The sequence below is a fragment of the Brassica rapa genome, chromosome A02 (assembly GCF_000309985.2).
Source record: "Brassica rapa cultivar Chiifu-401-42 chromosome A02, CAAS_Brap_v3.01, whole genome shotgun sequence".
Taxonomy (NCBI): Eukaryota; Viridiplantae; Streptophyta; class Magnoliopsida; order Brassicales; family Brassicaceae; genus Brassica; species Brassica rapa.
This window is the reverse complement of record NC_024796.2, coordinates 21,435,348-21,449,943: the sequence shown is the minus strand read 5'-3', so window position 1 is coordinate 21,449,943 and position 14,596 is coordinate 21,435,348. Positions and strand designations below refer to the sequence as shown.

At 33.6% G+C, this 14,596-nt stretch overlaps 1 protein-coding gene across 1 annotated transcript; it reads right to left on the bottom strand.

The window, feature by feature from the left end:
• Positions 1 to 874: 874 nt before the first annotated feature.
• On the bottom strand, positions 875 to 10,786 carry LOC103848456 (alpha-barbatene synthase). The gene is made up of 7 exons (XM_009125357.2): positions 10,331 to 10,786; positions 9,933 to 10,215; positions 9,274 to 9,655; positions 8,973 to 9,194; positions 8,503 to 8,641; positions 8,177 to 8,425; positions 875 to 7,930 (listed from the first exon to the last, which is right to left on the bottom strand). The coding sequence occupies exons 1-7, from the start codon at positions 10,433 to 10,435 to the stop codon at positions 7,637 to 7,639; spliced, it is 1,674 nt and encodes a 557-aa protein (XP_009123605.2). The 5' UTR covers positions 10,436 to 10,786; the 3' UTR covers positions 875 to 7,636.
• Positions 10,787 to 14,596: the final 3,810 nt, after the last annotated feature.

The following is a 14,596-nucleotide window of genomic DNA, read 5'->3' as shown; positions in this document are numbered from 1 at the left end:
GATAACGGCATATCAAAGAGAGAGTAAAATAATAAGAGAGTGAAAGATATATAGAAGAATTTAGCAGTTTTAAATCGTGATTTTTTTTTTAAACGTGGTGGTGAAATATGAGAAACTAGTATTACCTCCCGTGCTAATGCACGGGCATTATTATTAGTATGTAACAAATATATAATTTACAACGACAATAGATGTTCTTTAGAGAGTTATTACTCGTATACTTCAAAAAAATAATGTTTATATCTTATAAAGATCCAATATGGATCCAAAATGTATATAACATATTGATCACTTAATCTCAATAAATATGAAAATTGAGGGAAAACATATATATGGAAGAAGTAAAATTTTAAATATTAACTTTTCTCTTTAGATAATTGACATCTTTTCTCTCTTATATATTTATGTTTTTCATCTTGCTTTTTAGTTTCTGCTATGTTTATCTTAAATTTTTATTTATGTAAGAGCTACAAAAATGTATGTTAATCCAAAAAATAATATCATTAATACAAAAATAAGAAAGACCTACCTGAAGTTAGGTCTTGCTCTAAAAGTAGACATGAGTCCTTCTTGTTCTTCTACCACTCACCTCGGTCTTGTATGTGTGCATTAGGTGAACTTCTTACTTTATTTACTTGAATTATGTTCAGCAAAACAAACAAAAAATCATGTTCAGCAAATTGAAAACCAAGTTAGTCCATTTTCGAAATATAATACCTTTTTTTAACACCCGAAACATAATACTTTTTACTGCAGAAAAGTACATAATAGGTGCCTTGTGATGGTCTTTAGTGTTATTGTGATTGTGATAGGCATTGCAGGCATTGCGTAGTCTACCCTTTTCAAAACAACAAAGGAAGATAAATTGGTTTAAAGGAAACAAAGGAAAATAAAATATCTATAAAAGAAAAAAATTCAAAAATATCTTAAAGCATTTGAGAAAAGAAAAAGAGAACGAAGAAAACGTAGATACCTTGTATGGTTGTATCTCCTCATCATTGACCAAATAAACTTGCAATTTGGTCTTGGCCTCTGATGCAATGAACCTTAATTCATAAGACACTGTAATTTTATGAGGACCATTGATTATAATTTTGAAAAGCATAGAAATACACACCTTTAATAGTTGAAAACCGTTTCTGTGGATGAACTTGAACGCATTTGAGGCCCTGAAAACATTTGGTAAAATGTTAAATGAGAGGAGAAGAGTTAGACATTTGAGTCATAAAAAGCGGAGTGTTTTGAGTCTTACTGACCAGAAATTTATTTTTTATTTGTCAACTTCGTAGGAAGCTTTGCTGCAGAAATTTCGTTTTCTTTTTCTTCTACAGTGAAAAAAAAATCTCCCAGAGACTATTGTCATGCAACTGTTTACCAAGATTTAGAATTGTAGACTCGAGAGTGTTTATACGATCGTTAGAACTCAGAATTATCAATCTATGTTAAAACTGAAATCTCATCAGATTTTCAGAAAGATAGAATCAGTGGAACCATTTCAAATAATTTAGAAAAATGGAGTAGAGATGAATTTTATAGCGTCGTTGAGTCATCTCTCTTGTATAAAAAATTAACTGTTTTAAGAACGTGAGGAGATCATGGTATCGTGTGAGAAATACCAAAAAGAAGAAAATAAAATTAGTGTTGCATTTAGGAGATGAAGAAAATATATCAGATATATAAACTAACGTAAATAATTCTAGTGTTGCATTAATTTAGGATCCGCTGAAAATTTTAAGTTAAAATTAGGGATCTGCTGAAATCTCAACCAAATTTTTTTACGTTAAAGTATGATTTAGGATCTGCTGAAGTTTCATCCTAAATTATTTTGAAAAAAATAAGGAAGTTGGTTGAGACATATTTTGACCCTAGAAGAAAGGGAGATGACAGAAAAAAATCAAAATTTTTTTTTGCAAAATGATTGCCACATGTCTGGTTTTGATTCGCCAGGTGACTTGCGCTTTAGTAAAACAAACAAAAAATCATGTTCAGCAAATTGAAAACCAAGTTAGTCCATTTTCGAAATATAATACCTTTTTTTAACACCCGAAACATAATACTTTTTACTGCAGAAAAGTACATAATAGGTGCCTTGTGATGGTCTTTAGTGTTATTGTGATTGTGATAGGCATTGCAGGCATTGCGTAGTCTACCCTTTTCAAAACAACAAAGGAAGATAAATTGGTTTAAAGGAAACAAAGGAAAATAAAATATCTATAAAAGAAAAAAATTCAAAAATATCTTAAAGCATTTGAGAAAAGAAAAAGAGAACGAAGAAAACGTAGATACCTTGTATGGTTGTATCTCCTCATCATTGACCAAATAAACTTGCAATTTGGTCTTGGCCTCTGATGCAATGAACCTTAATTCATAAGACACTGTAATTTTATGAGGACCATTGATTATAATTTTGAAAAGCATAGAAATACACACCTTTAATAGTTGAAAACCGTTTCTGTGGATGAACTTGAACGCATTTGAGGCCCTGAAAACATTTGGTAAAATGTTAAATGAGAGGAGAAGAGTTAGACATTTGAGTCATAAAAAGCGGAGTGTTTTGAGTCTTACTGACCAGAAATTTATTTTTTATTTGTCAACTTCGTAGGAAGCTTTGCTGCAGAAATTTCGTTTTCTTTTTCTTCTACAGTGAAAAAAAAATCTCCCAGAGACTATTGTCATGCAACTGTTTACCAAGATTTAGAATTGTAGACTCGAGAGTGTTTATACGATCGTTAGAACTCAGAATTATCAATCTATGTTAAAACTGAAATCTCATCAGATTTTCAGAAAGATAGAATCAGTGGAACCATTTCAAATAATTTAGAAAAATGGAGTAGAGATGAATTTTATAGCGTCGTTGAGTCATCTCTCTTGTATAAAAAATTAACTGTTTTAAGAACGTGAGGAGATCATGGTATCGTGTGAGAAATACCAAAAAGAAGAAAATAAAATTAGTGTTGCATTTAGGAGATGAAGAAAATATATCAGATATATAAACTAACGTAAATAATTCTAGTGTTGCATTAATTTAGGATCCGCTGAAAATTTTAAGTTAAAATTAGGGATCTGCTGAAATCTCAACCAAATTTTTTTTACGTTAAAGTATGATTTAGGATCTGCTGAAGTTTCATCCTAAATTATTTTGAAAAAAATAAGGAAGTTGGTTGAGACATATTTTGACCCTAGAAGAAAGGGAGATGACAGAAAAAAATCAAAATTTTTTTTTGCAAAATGATTGCCACATGTCTGGTTTTGATTCGCCAGGTGACTTGCGCTTTAGTATATAAGGGATTTTAGAGATTTAGTTATTTGGAAATTCATCAAATTTGGAAAAGATTTTTTTAGTTAATTTTTTTTTGCCAAGTGTCACATTTTGATTCGTCATATGACTTGTGCTTTAGTATATAAAGGATGTTGTTTAAGATTATTTTTTAAAAGGGAATATTATTTTTACTCAAAATCAATGATTATTTTGTGAACTTTCCTTACTATTAATTACTCTATATATAAAATATATTTTTGTTTTTAAAATTTATAAAAAAAACTTATTATATAGGTTATTTGAAAAAAAAAAGAAATCTAAATATAAAAAGGAAAAATAACATAAAATAAATATTGAATAATGATAATTAGATATATTTGATTCATTAAAAGTATTATCATAATCAATTACCGTGAGAGTTAACATGGCCACGACACATAAGAAACTGACTTCTCAAATAATATTATAGAGATATTACAATAATATCGGTTTAATATTACTAAATCAAATTTAATATAAACACACACATATATATATATAATATTTTTGTATTAGTAAAGTAAATATAATATAAATTTAACTATGATATTATCGTACTTATTCATCAAGTCATGAGAGTTCTCTCTCCTCTTCTCCGTTCGCTCACTACCAGATGAGACTCTTGTTTTTGTTTCTGTAAAATATTCGATCCAAGTGATCGACTTGTTTTCTTTCCGAATCTCTTCTTCATCTCGACGAATTTTATAGTGTTTCACTTCTGTGATTTTGTTGTCTATTCAATTGAAAAACAGATTAGATCTTCAAGATGTTTATTTATCTCTGTTTCTAAGTTGATTCAGTATTGGAGGCAGAAGAATTGGAGCTGCTTTATCTGTCAACAAGGTCCTGTTCTTGTTTCTCTGAAGCTTTTCTCTGGAATTAACTTCTGGCGTTTTGAGATGAAGACCTTATGTTCCGTGGCGATTAAAGAGCATGCAAGCAGATTTCAACTGAATTGGAGGCAGAGTTTGATGAGTTTTCCGGCAAGGTTTCCAGCACCACTTTCTCTTTCCTTGGTTCCGCAGAGAAGAAGCCACGACGACAAGCAACGCGTCTCTCATGCACTAAACCTAATCTTTTGTTGATGGGTTTCTTTTGGGCTTAATTAAAAATGTAATTAGTTGGATCTGTTTGTATTTATTAGGGGCGGGAAAACAAACGAACCGAACCGAGTCAAACCGAACCAGCCGAACCGAAACCGATTCAAACCGAACCAAAATTCTATTTCAAATCATTCGGTTGAAGATTTTTCTAGCCCGAACGGTTCGATTCGGTTTTAAACCGAACCGACCGAAAAACCTATGTGTTTTTGTAATTATTTAAACTAAATATATACTAAAATTCTAATAGTAAATCACATATTTTCCATTTTTTATTCATTAACATACTTTTAACCTAATATGTAATCATCAAAATATTTGATTTTTTTAAAAATAGAAAAGTTTGTATTCTTATATTCATATACAGTATAACCTCTTTAAATTAATACTCTATAAATTAATATACACTAAAAATCTCTATAAAATAATATATTTTTTTTTTGAAAAAGAACATTCTATTTAAAAAGACAGTACAAGATGTGATTATTAGATCACATAGTTTGGAAAAGTTGGATACATAAAGTAAGAAATAAAAGAGCTAATAAATCCAAAGGATTAATACAACTCCTTAGTTTGACCAAGATAAGAATGATACTTCTCCGCTTGATTTAGGAACTTTGACCCCTACGGTCTCGTTTCCCTTTTCCACGAACTGTGAACCATTCATTTCCTTGATACTTTTCTGTAGGCTTAACCAACCTACCGCTTCTTGTCATACTTCCAAATTCATCCATTTGTTCGGTAATACAGAAATCACTCTCTATATCACCAAGCTCTTGCTTGGATTCGGTTGAAAGAAGGGTCATGGTTAAAGGATCATTTTCTGAGAGGTTAATACCCTCACTGATGATAATATCTGATGGAACATTGTCCACAATTTGGTGGAAAGTGGGAGCAGATGATGAACCTGCTAATGTAGCGGCTGGAATAGATTTGGCATCCAAAGATGAGTGAGAGACAGTAGAGCTATCCTTCTGAGTAGTAGCTATTGGAGAGTGAGCAGGGAAGTGTGGTGGCGTTGAAAGAACCTGGTCAACACCAGCTTGGGTTTATTTAGTATATCGATAAATTAATATCTCTATAACTCAATAAAAATTTTTTTAGTTTTGGTGTAATTCCAACATTATTAATTTATAGAGGTTTCATTGTATATGTAAACATGGATATTAAACCTAAAACCTAAAACAAATTTTTTAAAAAACAAAAGTTCTTCTCTACAGCGTTTCTTTCCTCTAAGTTCCTGCATATTTTTCTTGCATCTAGATCTTTTTTGTGGTGTCAATTCTATATAATGGAATCATGGGTTTAGAGTAGTAAAGATATAAATAAATACTCGTATAGTTTGTGTATTGACATATACTAGTTATTGATTTGTTGCAGGCTTTTTTGATAATATCACATGGAAGATGATTCATTGCAGGTTTTTTAATATTAATGATGTTGGTTTTCTGATAAAAAAAAATGATGTTGGTTTTTTTTACTTTACTTTAGTTAAGTTTCATTTGTTTTAATTCTTATATACTTTTTCTGACTTTTTAAAGGTTTTTGTTTCAGTTTTATATTGAATTTAGTTTACATAGTTTGTGTTTACATTATTTATGTTTTAAAACATAATTTCTCTTAAAAATTAAACTAAGAAGAACCTAACTAAACCAATCTAAAAAACAAACCGAACCGAATACAAACTGAACCGAATATAAACTGAACCGAACCAAACTAACTATGGTTTATTTCAGTTGGGAAAATACTAGAACCGAGCTAACCAAACTGAACCGAACTCGAACCGAACCGAGAAAATAACCGAAGTGCCCACCCCTAGTGTTTATGGCCATTGGGATTCTATAATGAAAAGAGAAATTTGATAGAAAAAACTATGATATTATCGTTACAATATTTCAATTATGGATATGACAAATTAACAAATTTACTTCTGAAATAATAGTATGCATAGATAAAGTGTTTAAATAAAAAAAATGAGAAAACATGTTTTAAAAGCAATCATATGACTTGTGTTTTTGTTTTGAGAAAGGACCTCAATCATAGGGCTGGGAAAAAATCCGAACCCAAAAACTCTAACCGAATCGGATCTGAAAAATTAGTATCAAACCTTCACCAAAATTGGTTAAATATCCGAAGAGGTTCAAAACTTTGGTATCTAGAACCGAAACCGAATCCGATCCGGACCAATATATTTAGGGTATCCAAATATCCAAATTATATTAATATACTTAAATATATTAATTATTTTCAGATTTAATTTCCAAAAAGAATCCATAATATATAAGATTTTTTATAGTTGTCCAAAATACTTGAAAACATATACATATAATCAAAAGTAAATATCTAAAATAGCTAAACACAATACTCAAAACATCATAACTACATGAAATATCTATTGATTCTCTATTTAAATATTCAAATATTCAAGTTAAACCAACTTGTATGCTAAGTTTAGATATTTTGACATATATTATTCAAATTTTTATGTTATATAGTATTTTTTTTTTGTTTTTAGATTTTGAGAAATTTAAAGTATATATGAATCTTAAATTTCTAAAAGTAATTTCATCAGGTTATCCGAACCCAAACCGAACCCGCAAAGATCCGAACATTACCCAAATCAAAATTTAAAAATACCCGATGAAATTTTTAACTCTGAAAACCCGAATAGAACCGAACCGAACCTGAACGCCCACCCCTACTGTCATATGACGTTCAATAACTTTCTTTACCTCACGACTGGTCTCGAGATTTAAGCCCATGATTTACCCGGGCTCTTAGGGTAGGGTTCTTAGCTTCGGCTAAGAACCATTTCTTAATTTTTAACTAAGAAAAGCTAAGAACCGTCTCTTAAATAAGAGATATAAGAGCCGGATCTTAGCCGAAAGGTGTAAAGAAAAAACAAAACAAAAAGTGTCAAATCATGAATTAAGAACTCCAAATTAAGAACCAGGGTTAATCATGCTCTAAGAAGCTCTAAATAATTTATGTAAGAAGTTTGGGAGCCATATCAAAGCTTCAAATTTTGGTCAATGTTGCATATGGTTATGCACAAAACCTGCTCTGTTTACTTGAGGACATGTTGTAACCATATGCTCGTAAAACTCTGAACCTGATGGAGATTGTCGAAGAAGTCCTCATAACAAAATAATTTTTCTTTATAAAACATAAATTCACTAACACATTTTATTCGAAACCCAAAAAAGTAAGTTAAGCTATGATTTCTCTAGTCTAAACTCTAAAGATGTATTGGATCAACAAGCAAAGTGGTGATATACTCCTTGAACATGCCTTCACGGTGGTTGTAGACATCGTCAGATGTATAGAGAACGTCTAATGAGCGTCCATAATTGATTATTTGGTTAAAAACTCTACGAGAGATGTTGGTTGTCTTCAAGCACTCCTTGTTAACGATCTTGTTGATATCTTTAATCATCTTACCAAACTCTTTTATAGCTTCTTCTTTGGTAACTCCATGTTGTTTTATGTAATAGTTGAGTGCGTTTGCAGTGTAACATTTACCAATATCCTCCTGATCATATAAACCACAATCCAATACATGATATATTAGCCAAATATTACAACGGAGGAGTTTTTCACAAGGGAATTAAACCTTTTGCATCTTCAAGTTGATTTTTTTTCACATACATTTCATTAAACCGCGAATTGAAAACCAAATCAATAATTAACTAGTCAAGTAGAACCAAATTTCTCGAAATAAACCTAATGTCATATTTGCGACTTAATAGTTTTAAAATTATTTTAGTAAAACTGATACCTCATAGTCGGTCATGTCATCCATTAGACGGGTCTTTGCGGCTAGAACTTGGACAACCTTTGGTCTAGATCTTAGCCACTCAAAATCTCTCTTCTTACCAATCTCTCCAAGTCCCATAACAGAGCAAGTTATGGTCGCATACGAACCAATCTCAGCTCCACCAGCCTCTATATACTCATCAAAGCTAGGCATGTAATCTTCTCGTGCCCATTTGACAAGTTGGAGGTTTGTCCTCACGATTATCTTGAACTAATAACAACAATATATAATGTTACCAGCCAGTTTATGTGAACATATTAATTATTTAAGCTTTTGAAAGTAAAAACCTCTTCTATCATTTCGTCCAACACAAATAATCTTCCTTGTGACCTCAATATATCTTCATACTCTTTATAAACGCTCATCACAAATTTGAAGGCCGTCTGCATGTGGCCTTGAAGTTTTCCCATGTAATCAGGGTCCCATCTATTGATAGAAGAATGCAATATTTCACTCATTACTAGCTAGCTTGTTGATTTTTATGATGCAAATTCCAATTTTTTATTTTATTTTTCATTTTTTACTAACAATATGTGTATTAGATTTAAATTAAAATAGTGTTACAAATGTAATAACATAAAATATTTTAATCTGAAAACAAATAAAAACATATAATTTTGTTAATTTGTTTTAGAAATATAATTAAAATATTAAAGATTAATAATAATAGGATTATTTTTTCCCAAGGGCCCAAAATGAAGTTGAGCCGGTCCTGGCAGCATCATAAATTTTCATGAAATATATATAACGAATGTACCTTTCTATACAATCAACCAGGTTCATAACTTCGTCAATAGAAGCATATGTATCGCAAGCATCATCTAGAAATGTGATTGCTAAGTATAACTTAGCCGACATAATTCTCCCAAGTGAAAACTGCGGCTCAAAGTACATCATCAATGCTGCTAACCAAGTCTCAATGGTTCTTTCTCTGAAATTAGGTGGTAATTTTGATGTATGATCTAGTCCCCTCCACCACCTGCCAGAAAATATGTACAAAATGTTAAAATATGAAATCACAAAGAAAACTTGCTAAAAGTAGATGAATATTCACATACAGGGTGATTGTTTTTAGTTCTTGGAAGTAATGAAGCTGTAAGAACTTGAAATTGAGCTTTGCTAATTTGAGCAGCGTGTTATCGTGGTTACCTTCTTGTTCATAAAATGAAATATACTCCCTTGCAACCAGTGTTTCAATGTTCATGTGTTGAGGTATGTGAAGAGCTTTTTGTATAAGCCTTGAAATATGTCCTGGACATGCTAATTGACTTGTAGCTATTGGCTCCAAGTGGCTCAATGTAATGTTCAATGCTTCATCCAATATATAATCCGTTGTTGTTCTGAAGTGTAGTGCTTCATAAAAACTTAGCATCCCTTTGAAATCATTTATTAGATATCTCTTGAACTTCTCATCATTTTCTATGAATCTTTTGAACACATCTATTTGGAAACAACCGTGTTGTTAAACACTTTTATTGTATTTTAGAGGTAAGCAAGATAGTTTGATATTTGAATAGGTGTTTTTAGCCTTTTGACTTTATAGGTAAAGATAAAATAATTAAAAATTATTTATAGTTCAGTTTAGTTAAGTTTCCTATCAAACTAAAACATGCATACTTCTTGATAGGTATATGTATATTTTCATTAACGCTGCTATATGAAATGAGAAACATGCAACACAAAGCATTCAATTATATGACATTTTAAAGTTTCTTACCAGATGACATGTTGTGACCATATGTTCTGAAAACGCGGAACATGATGGAAATCGTGTACAGGTCATTCTCATCGGTGATCAAATTCGCTATCTTCTCGAAAGCAACTTTCACTATGTGTTCAATCTCATTCTCGAAATGATATGCCAGACCAAGAGTGACTAGAAAATGAATTATAAGAATTTTCCTCTTCGTCGCCTCTCCATCATCTTCCGAATACAAAATTAGCATGTCCCTCACTTTAGGCTTTAGTACCTCAATTTCTTTTGCAAGAGCATCAAGATCCTAATAGTTAACACAATTCATAGATCGTTAGACATGCATGTAACATACAAAGAATTATGCACAAATGTATGATCTAGATTAGTGTATATATATACATATTAATATTTGGACTCACCGAGTCAGTGACGGTCACAGTAAGAAAGTGATCACCCCACTTAGAGGGTGGGAATTTTGTAAAATCAAAACCAATTTCATGATCAACTTTTCTTTTTTCTTCCATGTAATTCAAGAATGAGAGAAAGAATGGTAGTGGTGGGAAGAACAAGAAAGATCACTAAAATACCGAGATGTAGCGAATGATCAATTGATTATTTTTAGTAACCATATATATAGACAAGAGAAAACACTAAATACTCGCAAAAAGTAAAATTACTGAGTGGCCTTGGTAGTGGACGAGCCTTGGATGCAAACACATTCCGGGTTTGATCTTTCTGTTGCGGAAACTAAGTCACATTGTTCTACTCACCACGGCTACGGATACGTCTGTATGAATACTCATGAGAAGGCATGTCGTGCACTGCATCTCTCATCCGGAGATTAGGTTTGTATCTTTAATAAACTCGGGTTTAACTTTTCTTTTTTCAAAAAGAAAAGTAAAATTACTTAGAAATCATGAGTTACTTTTTTAAAGCCGGCACTTAGATTTTTGGGGCCGTATTCAAAATTAAAAAATATTACCTTTTATTTAAAAGTTATTAAATATATTTATTAAATTTTAAAGTATATTTAATTATTTTTTTTCTTTAACAAAAAAATCAAATTATTAATTATAATAATATAATAGTATATCATTTTAATTTTTTTTTTTGTCGACAACATTAGAGACTCATATTGACTCTGTAAACCACACCGGGAGATATTGATCCATGTGAACGACGAAAGACGTTTGTTTCCTGACACTGCGTGCTAGGTTATCCGCCTTTGTATTCTGCGTTCTTGGTACATGTATAATCTCTGATCGTGTGAAGCGCTCTTTCAGACTCTTGATATCTTCCAAATAACTTGCAAAAACTGGCCACTCTTCTGGTTCTGAAACCATCTTCACCAATTGAGAATAATCTGTTGCAAACGTAACCTGGAATTGACGTAAATTCTTCATACATTCCATAGCCCATAGTAGCGCCTCCATCTCTGCATGCAAGGGAGTTAAAGAAGCTCTTACATTCCTGGCTCCCATTAGACCTTCAAAACCTTCTAACGCACTGAACCAACCCTGACCAGAAAACATATCCCCCTCTTTCCATGATCCATCTGTAAAACACCATCTTCCAGGAATTGACGGCAAAGATGCCTGAACCTGTGTTCCCGTGTTCTGGTCCTACAAAATTTGTGCCTCTGCCCAGAGTGTGGATTCTGTCTCTGCCAACTTAAGAGTGTCCCTAGGGTCCATATCCAGATTACTAAAAACCTTATTATTTCTTCCTTTCCAAATGTACCAAAGGATCCAAGCAAAGTGATGATCCTCTATCGGTGGAGCAACTCTCCAGAAAAGATGATCCATGTTTGTAAATATAGAGCTTGTTGGGAAAATAGTTGGATTTGTTGGAATCTTTGACAGCGCCCAAACCTGAATTGCTGGAGGACACTCAAAAAAACACATGGTTAATCGACTCCTCATCCGCTCCACATCTTGCACAACATATATCTCCCTGGATCCCCTGCGCTTGCAAATTCTTCTTAACTGCGACACACCCTGAAACCAATTGCCAAAGAAAATGTTTTATTTTTGGTGGACACCTTAGTTTCCAACAATATGCCTTCAGAACATCAACTGTAGGTCCAAGTAATACCGGTGATCTTTCCCTATCCGGATAAATCCTCTCCACTTGATATCCTGATTTAACCGTAAATTTCCCATTATTTGTGAAATGCCATCCTTCCTTATCAACCATATGGTTTCTGCTCAGTGGTATGCTCTCTATGATTTTCACATCCTGCGGGTCTACCAAAGTCCGAATAACCTGCGAATTCCATTGTCGCGTAGTGGAATCAATAAGGGAATCCACAGTAAGGTCTGGGTACAAATTGTGTTGATTTTTATTGGCTGGTCTCGGGCGAGTGGTTGGGAGCTAAGGATCGTTCCATACAGATATAGAGGATCCTGTTCCCACCCTTTTGATTAGTCCTTTGCTTACCAGAGATCTAGCAGATACAATACTCCTCCAGCCGTATGACGGAGAGTATGATCGAATCGGTTCCAGGGGTGAGGCGTTCCTATAATACCTACCCTTGAAAACTCGAGAAAATAAAGTGTTTGGCTTTTCTATTAGCCTCCACAACTGCTTACCAAGCATAGCTGTATTGAAATCAGTTATATCCTTGAAACCTAGTCCTCCATCTTCCTTGCTGACACATACCTTGTCCCATGATTTCCAATGTAATCCTCTTGTACTACCCCCAGGACTCTACCAAAATTGTGCTACTGCACTCGTCAATTTTTTTGCAGTTGCCTTAGGCAAACGATAACAAGACATCGTATGGTTCGGCAGTGCCGTAATCACTGATTTGATGATCACTTCCTTTCCTCCTTTTGTGAAAAATTTAAAAGTCCAGCCATTGACCCTATTATTTAGACGATCCTGCACAAAACTAAAAACTTGAATTTTAGAACCTCCAAGATTTTCTTGTGATCCTAAATAAGATCCCATCCCTCCCAAATTTTGTATGCCCAAAATATCTCTTAACTCCTGCCGAAGCGAGTCTTCAATCTTGTGTCCAAATTGAATTGAAGACTTTTCAAAATTAATCAATTGACCAGAAGCCACCTCGTAATCCTTTAAAATCCTGAGAATAGTATGACATTCCTCCCTTTGAGCTTTGCAAAAGAACAAGCTATCATCTGCAAAAAGCAGATGGGAAACCGATGGGCATGCTATGGCTACCTTAATTCCTGTTAACTGTTTTTCTCTCTCCGCCTTCCTAATATTTGCAATCAGCGCCTCAGTGCATAAAATAAATAAATAGGGGGATAACGGATCTCCCTGGCGTAAGCCCCTGTGTGGCACAATGAGACCTCGTGGGTGTCCATTTAGGAGGATTCTATATTGAACCGACGATATACACTCCATCATTAATTTAATCCAATGTTGATGGAAGCCCATTTTCTGCAGAAGTGCTTTAATAAATTCCCATTCTATCCTGTCATATGCTTTACTCATATCCGTTTTAACCGCCATATACTTCCCTTGACACGCCTTATTAGTCCGCAATCCATGAAACATTTCCTGAGCTATAAGAATATTATCAGAGATCAACCGACCAGCCACAAATGCCGATTGAGTCTCTGAGATTAGAGAGGGTAAATGGATTTTCAACCGCTGACATAAAACCTTTGAAATTATTTTATATCCTACATTACATAGACTTATAGGCCGCAATTCCGTCATCCTTGTAGGTCGTTCTGTCTTTGGAATCATACATATATGAGTAATGTTTAACCTTGGATCCATTTCCCCGGACGCCAAAAAATTGTTCACCATCTCCACCAAGTCATTCTTAATAATATGCCATGAGTGTTGAAAGAAAAGAGCAGTCATACCATCCGGGCCTGGCGCTTTTTCTGGATGCATCATGAATAGTGCCTCCCTAACCTCATCCTCCGTCGCCACTCGCAATAACCGTTGGTTCATCTGAGGAGTAATCCCTGGTACTATCTCAGATAGAAAATCATCAAACTCTGATGGAGAGGTGGTACTAAATAGTTCTTCAAAGTAGTCTACTGCTACTTTTTCTACTCCATTATCCTCTGTAATCCAATTTCCTGCTGTATCATGGAGTCCGACAATCCTATTTCGTGCCCTCCTTTGCTTAGTGAGAGCATGATAGAATTTCGTGTTGAGATCCCCCGATGAATACCACATATTTCTACTTTTCTGATGCCAATACTCCTCTTCATCCTTATATGCCTCTTGTAACTTCCTGGATACTTCCAATATCTCCTCTTGCGACCTAGTATCATCAGTTTGTACCTCCTCGAGAGCCTTCTGTAAATCCGCTATTTTGTCCTTCCCAAAAGGTGGATTATTTTTCCGCCATTTTGCTATTTTGTGCCGACAATTACTAATCTTGTCCACTATGCCATTTCCGCTGCCCTCCTTATATACCGACCATCCCATTGTAATTGATTCCATTAGACCATCCTGACCAACCCATCTCTTATCAAATCGAAATTGGCCTCTTCGTCGAACAACCTTATCTTCTAGATAAGCTACCACTGGGCGATGATCAGATGCCACCAGTCCCAAATATTCAGTATGGGAGTATGGGAATAGGGTGTGCCATTCTTCATTCGCTAATGCACGATCTAGACGACATCTTACCATTACTGCCCCTTTTCCTTTACCTCTTCGTCCTTGCCATGACATTTTATTTCCCTTCGCAG

What these genes read in the sequence shown, in the direction of transcription:
- LOC103848456 (XM_009125357.2), bottom strand. Translation starts at nt 10,435, where the DNA reads ATGGAAGAAAAAAGAAAAGTTGATCATGAAATTGGTTTTGATTTTACA. An exon ending in CTGTGACCGTCACTGACTCG is followed by an intron (nt 10,216 to 10,330) that starts GTGAGTCCAAAT and finishes GTTAACTATTAG; the next exon opens with GATCTTGATGCTCTTGCAAA. An exon ending in CTGGTTGATTGTATAGAAAG is followed by an intron (nt 8,642 to 8,972) that starts GTACATTCGTTA and finishes TTCTATCAATAG; the next exon opens with ATGGGACCCTGATTACATGG.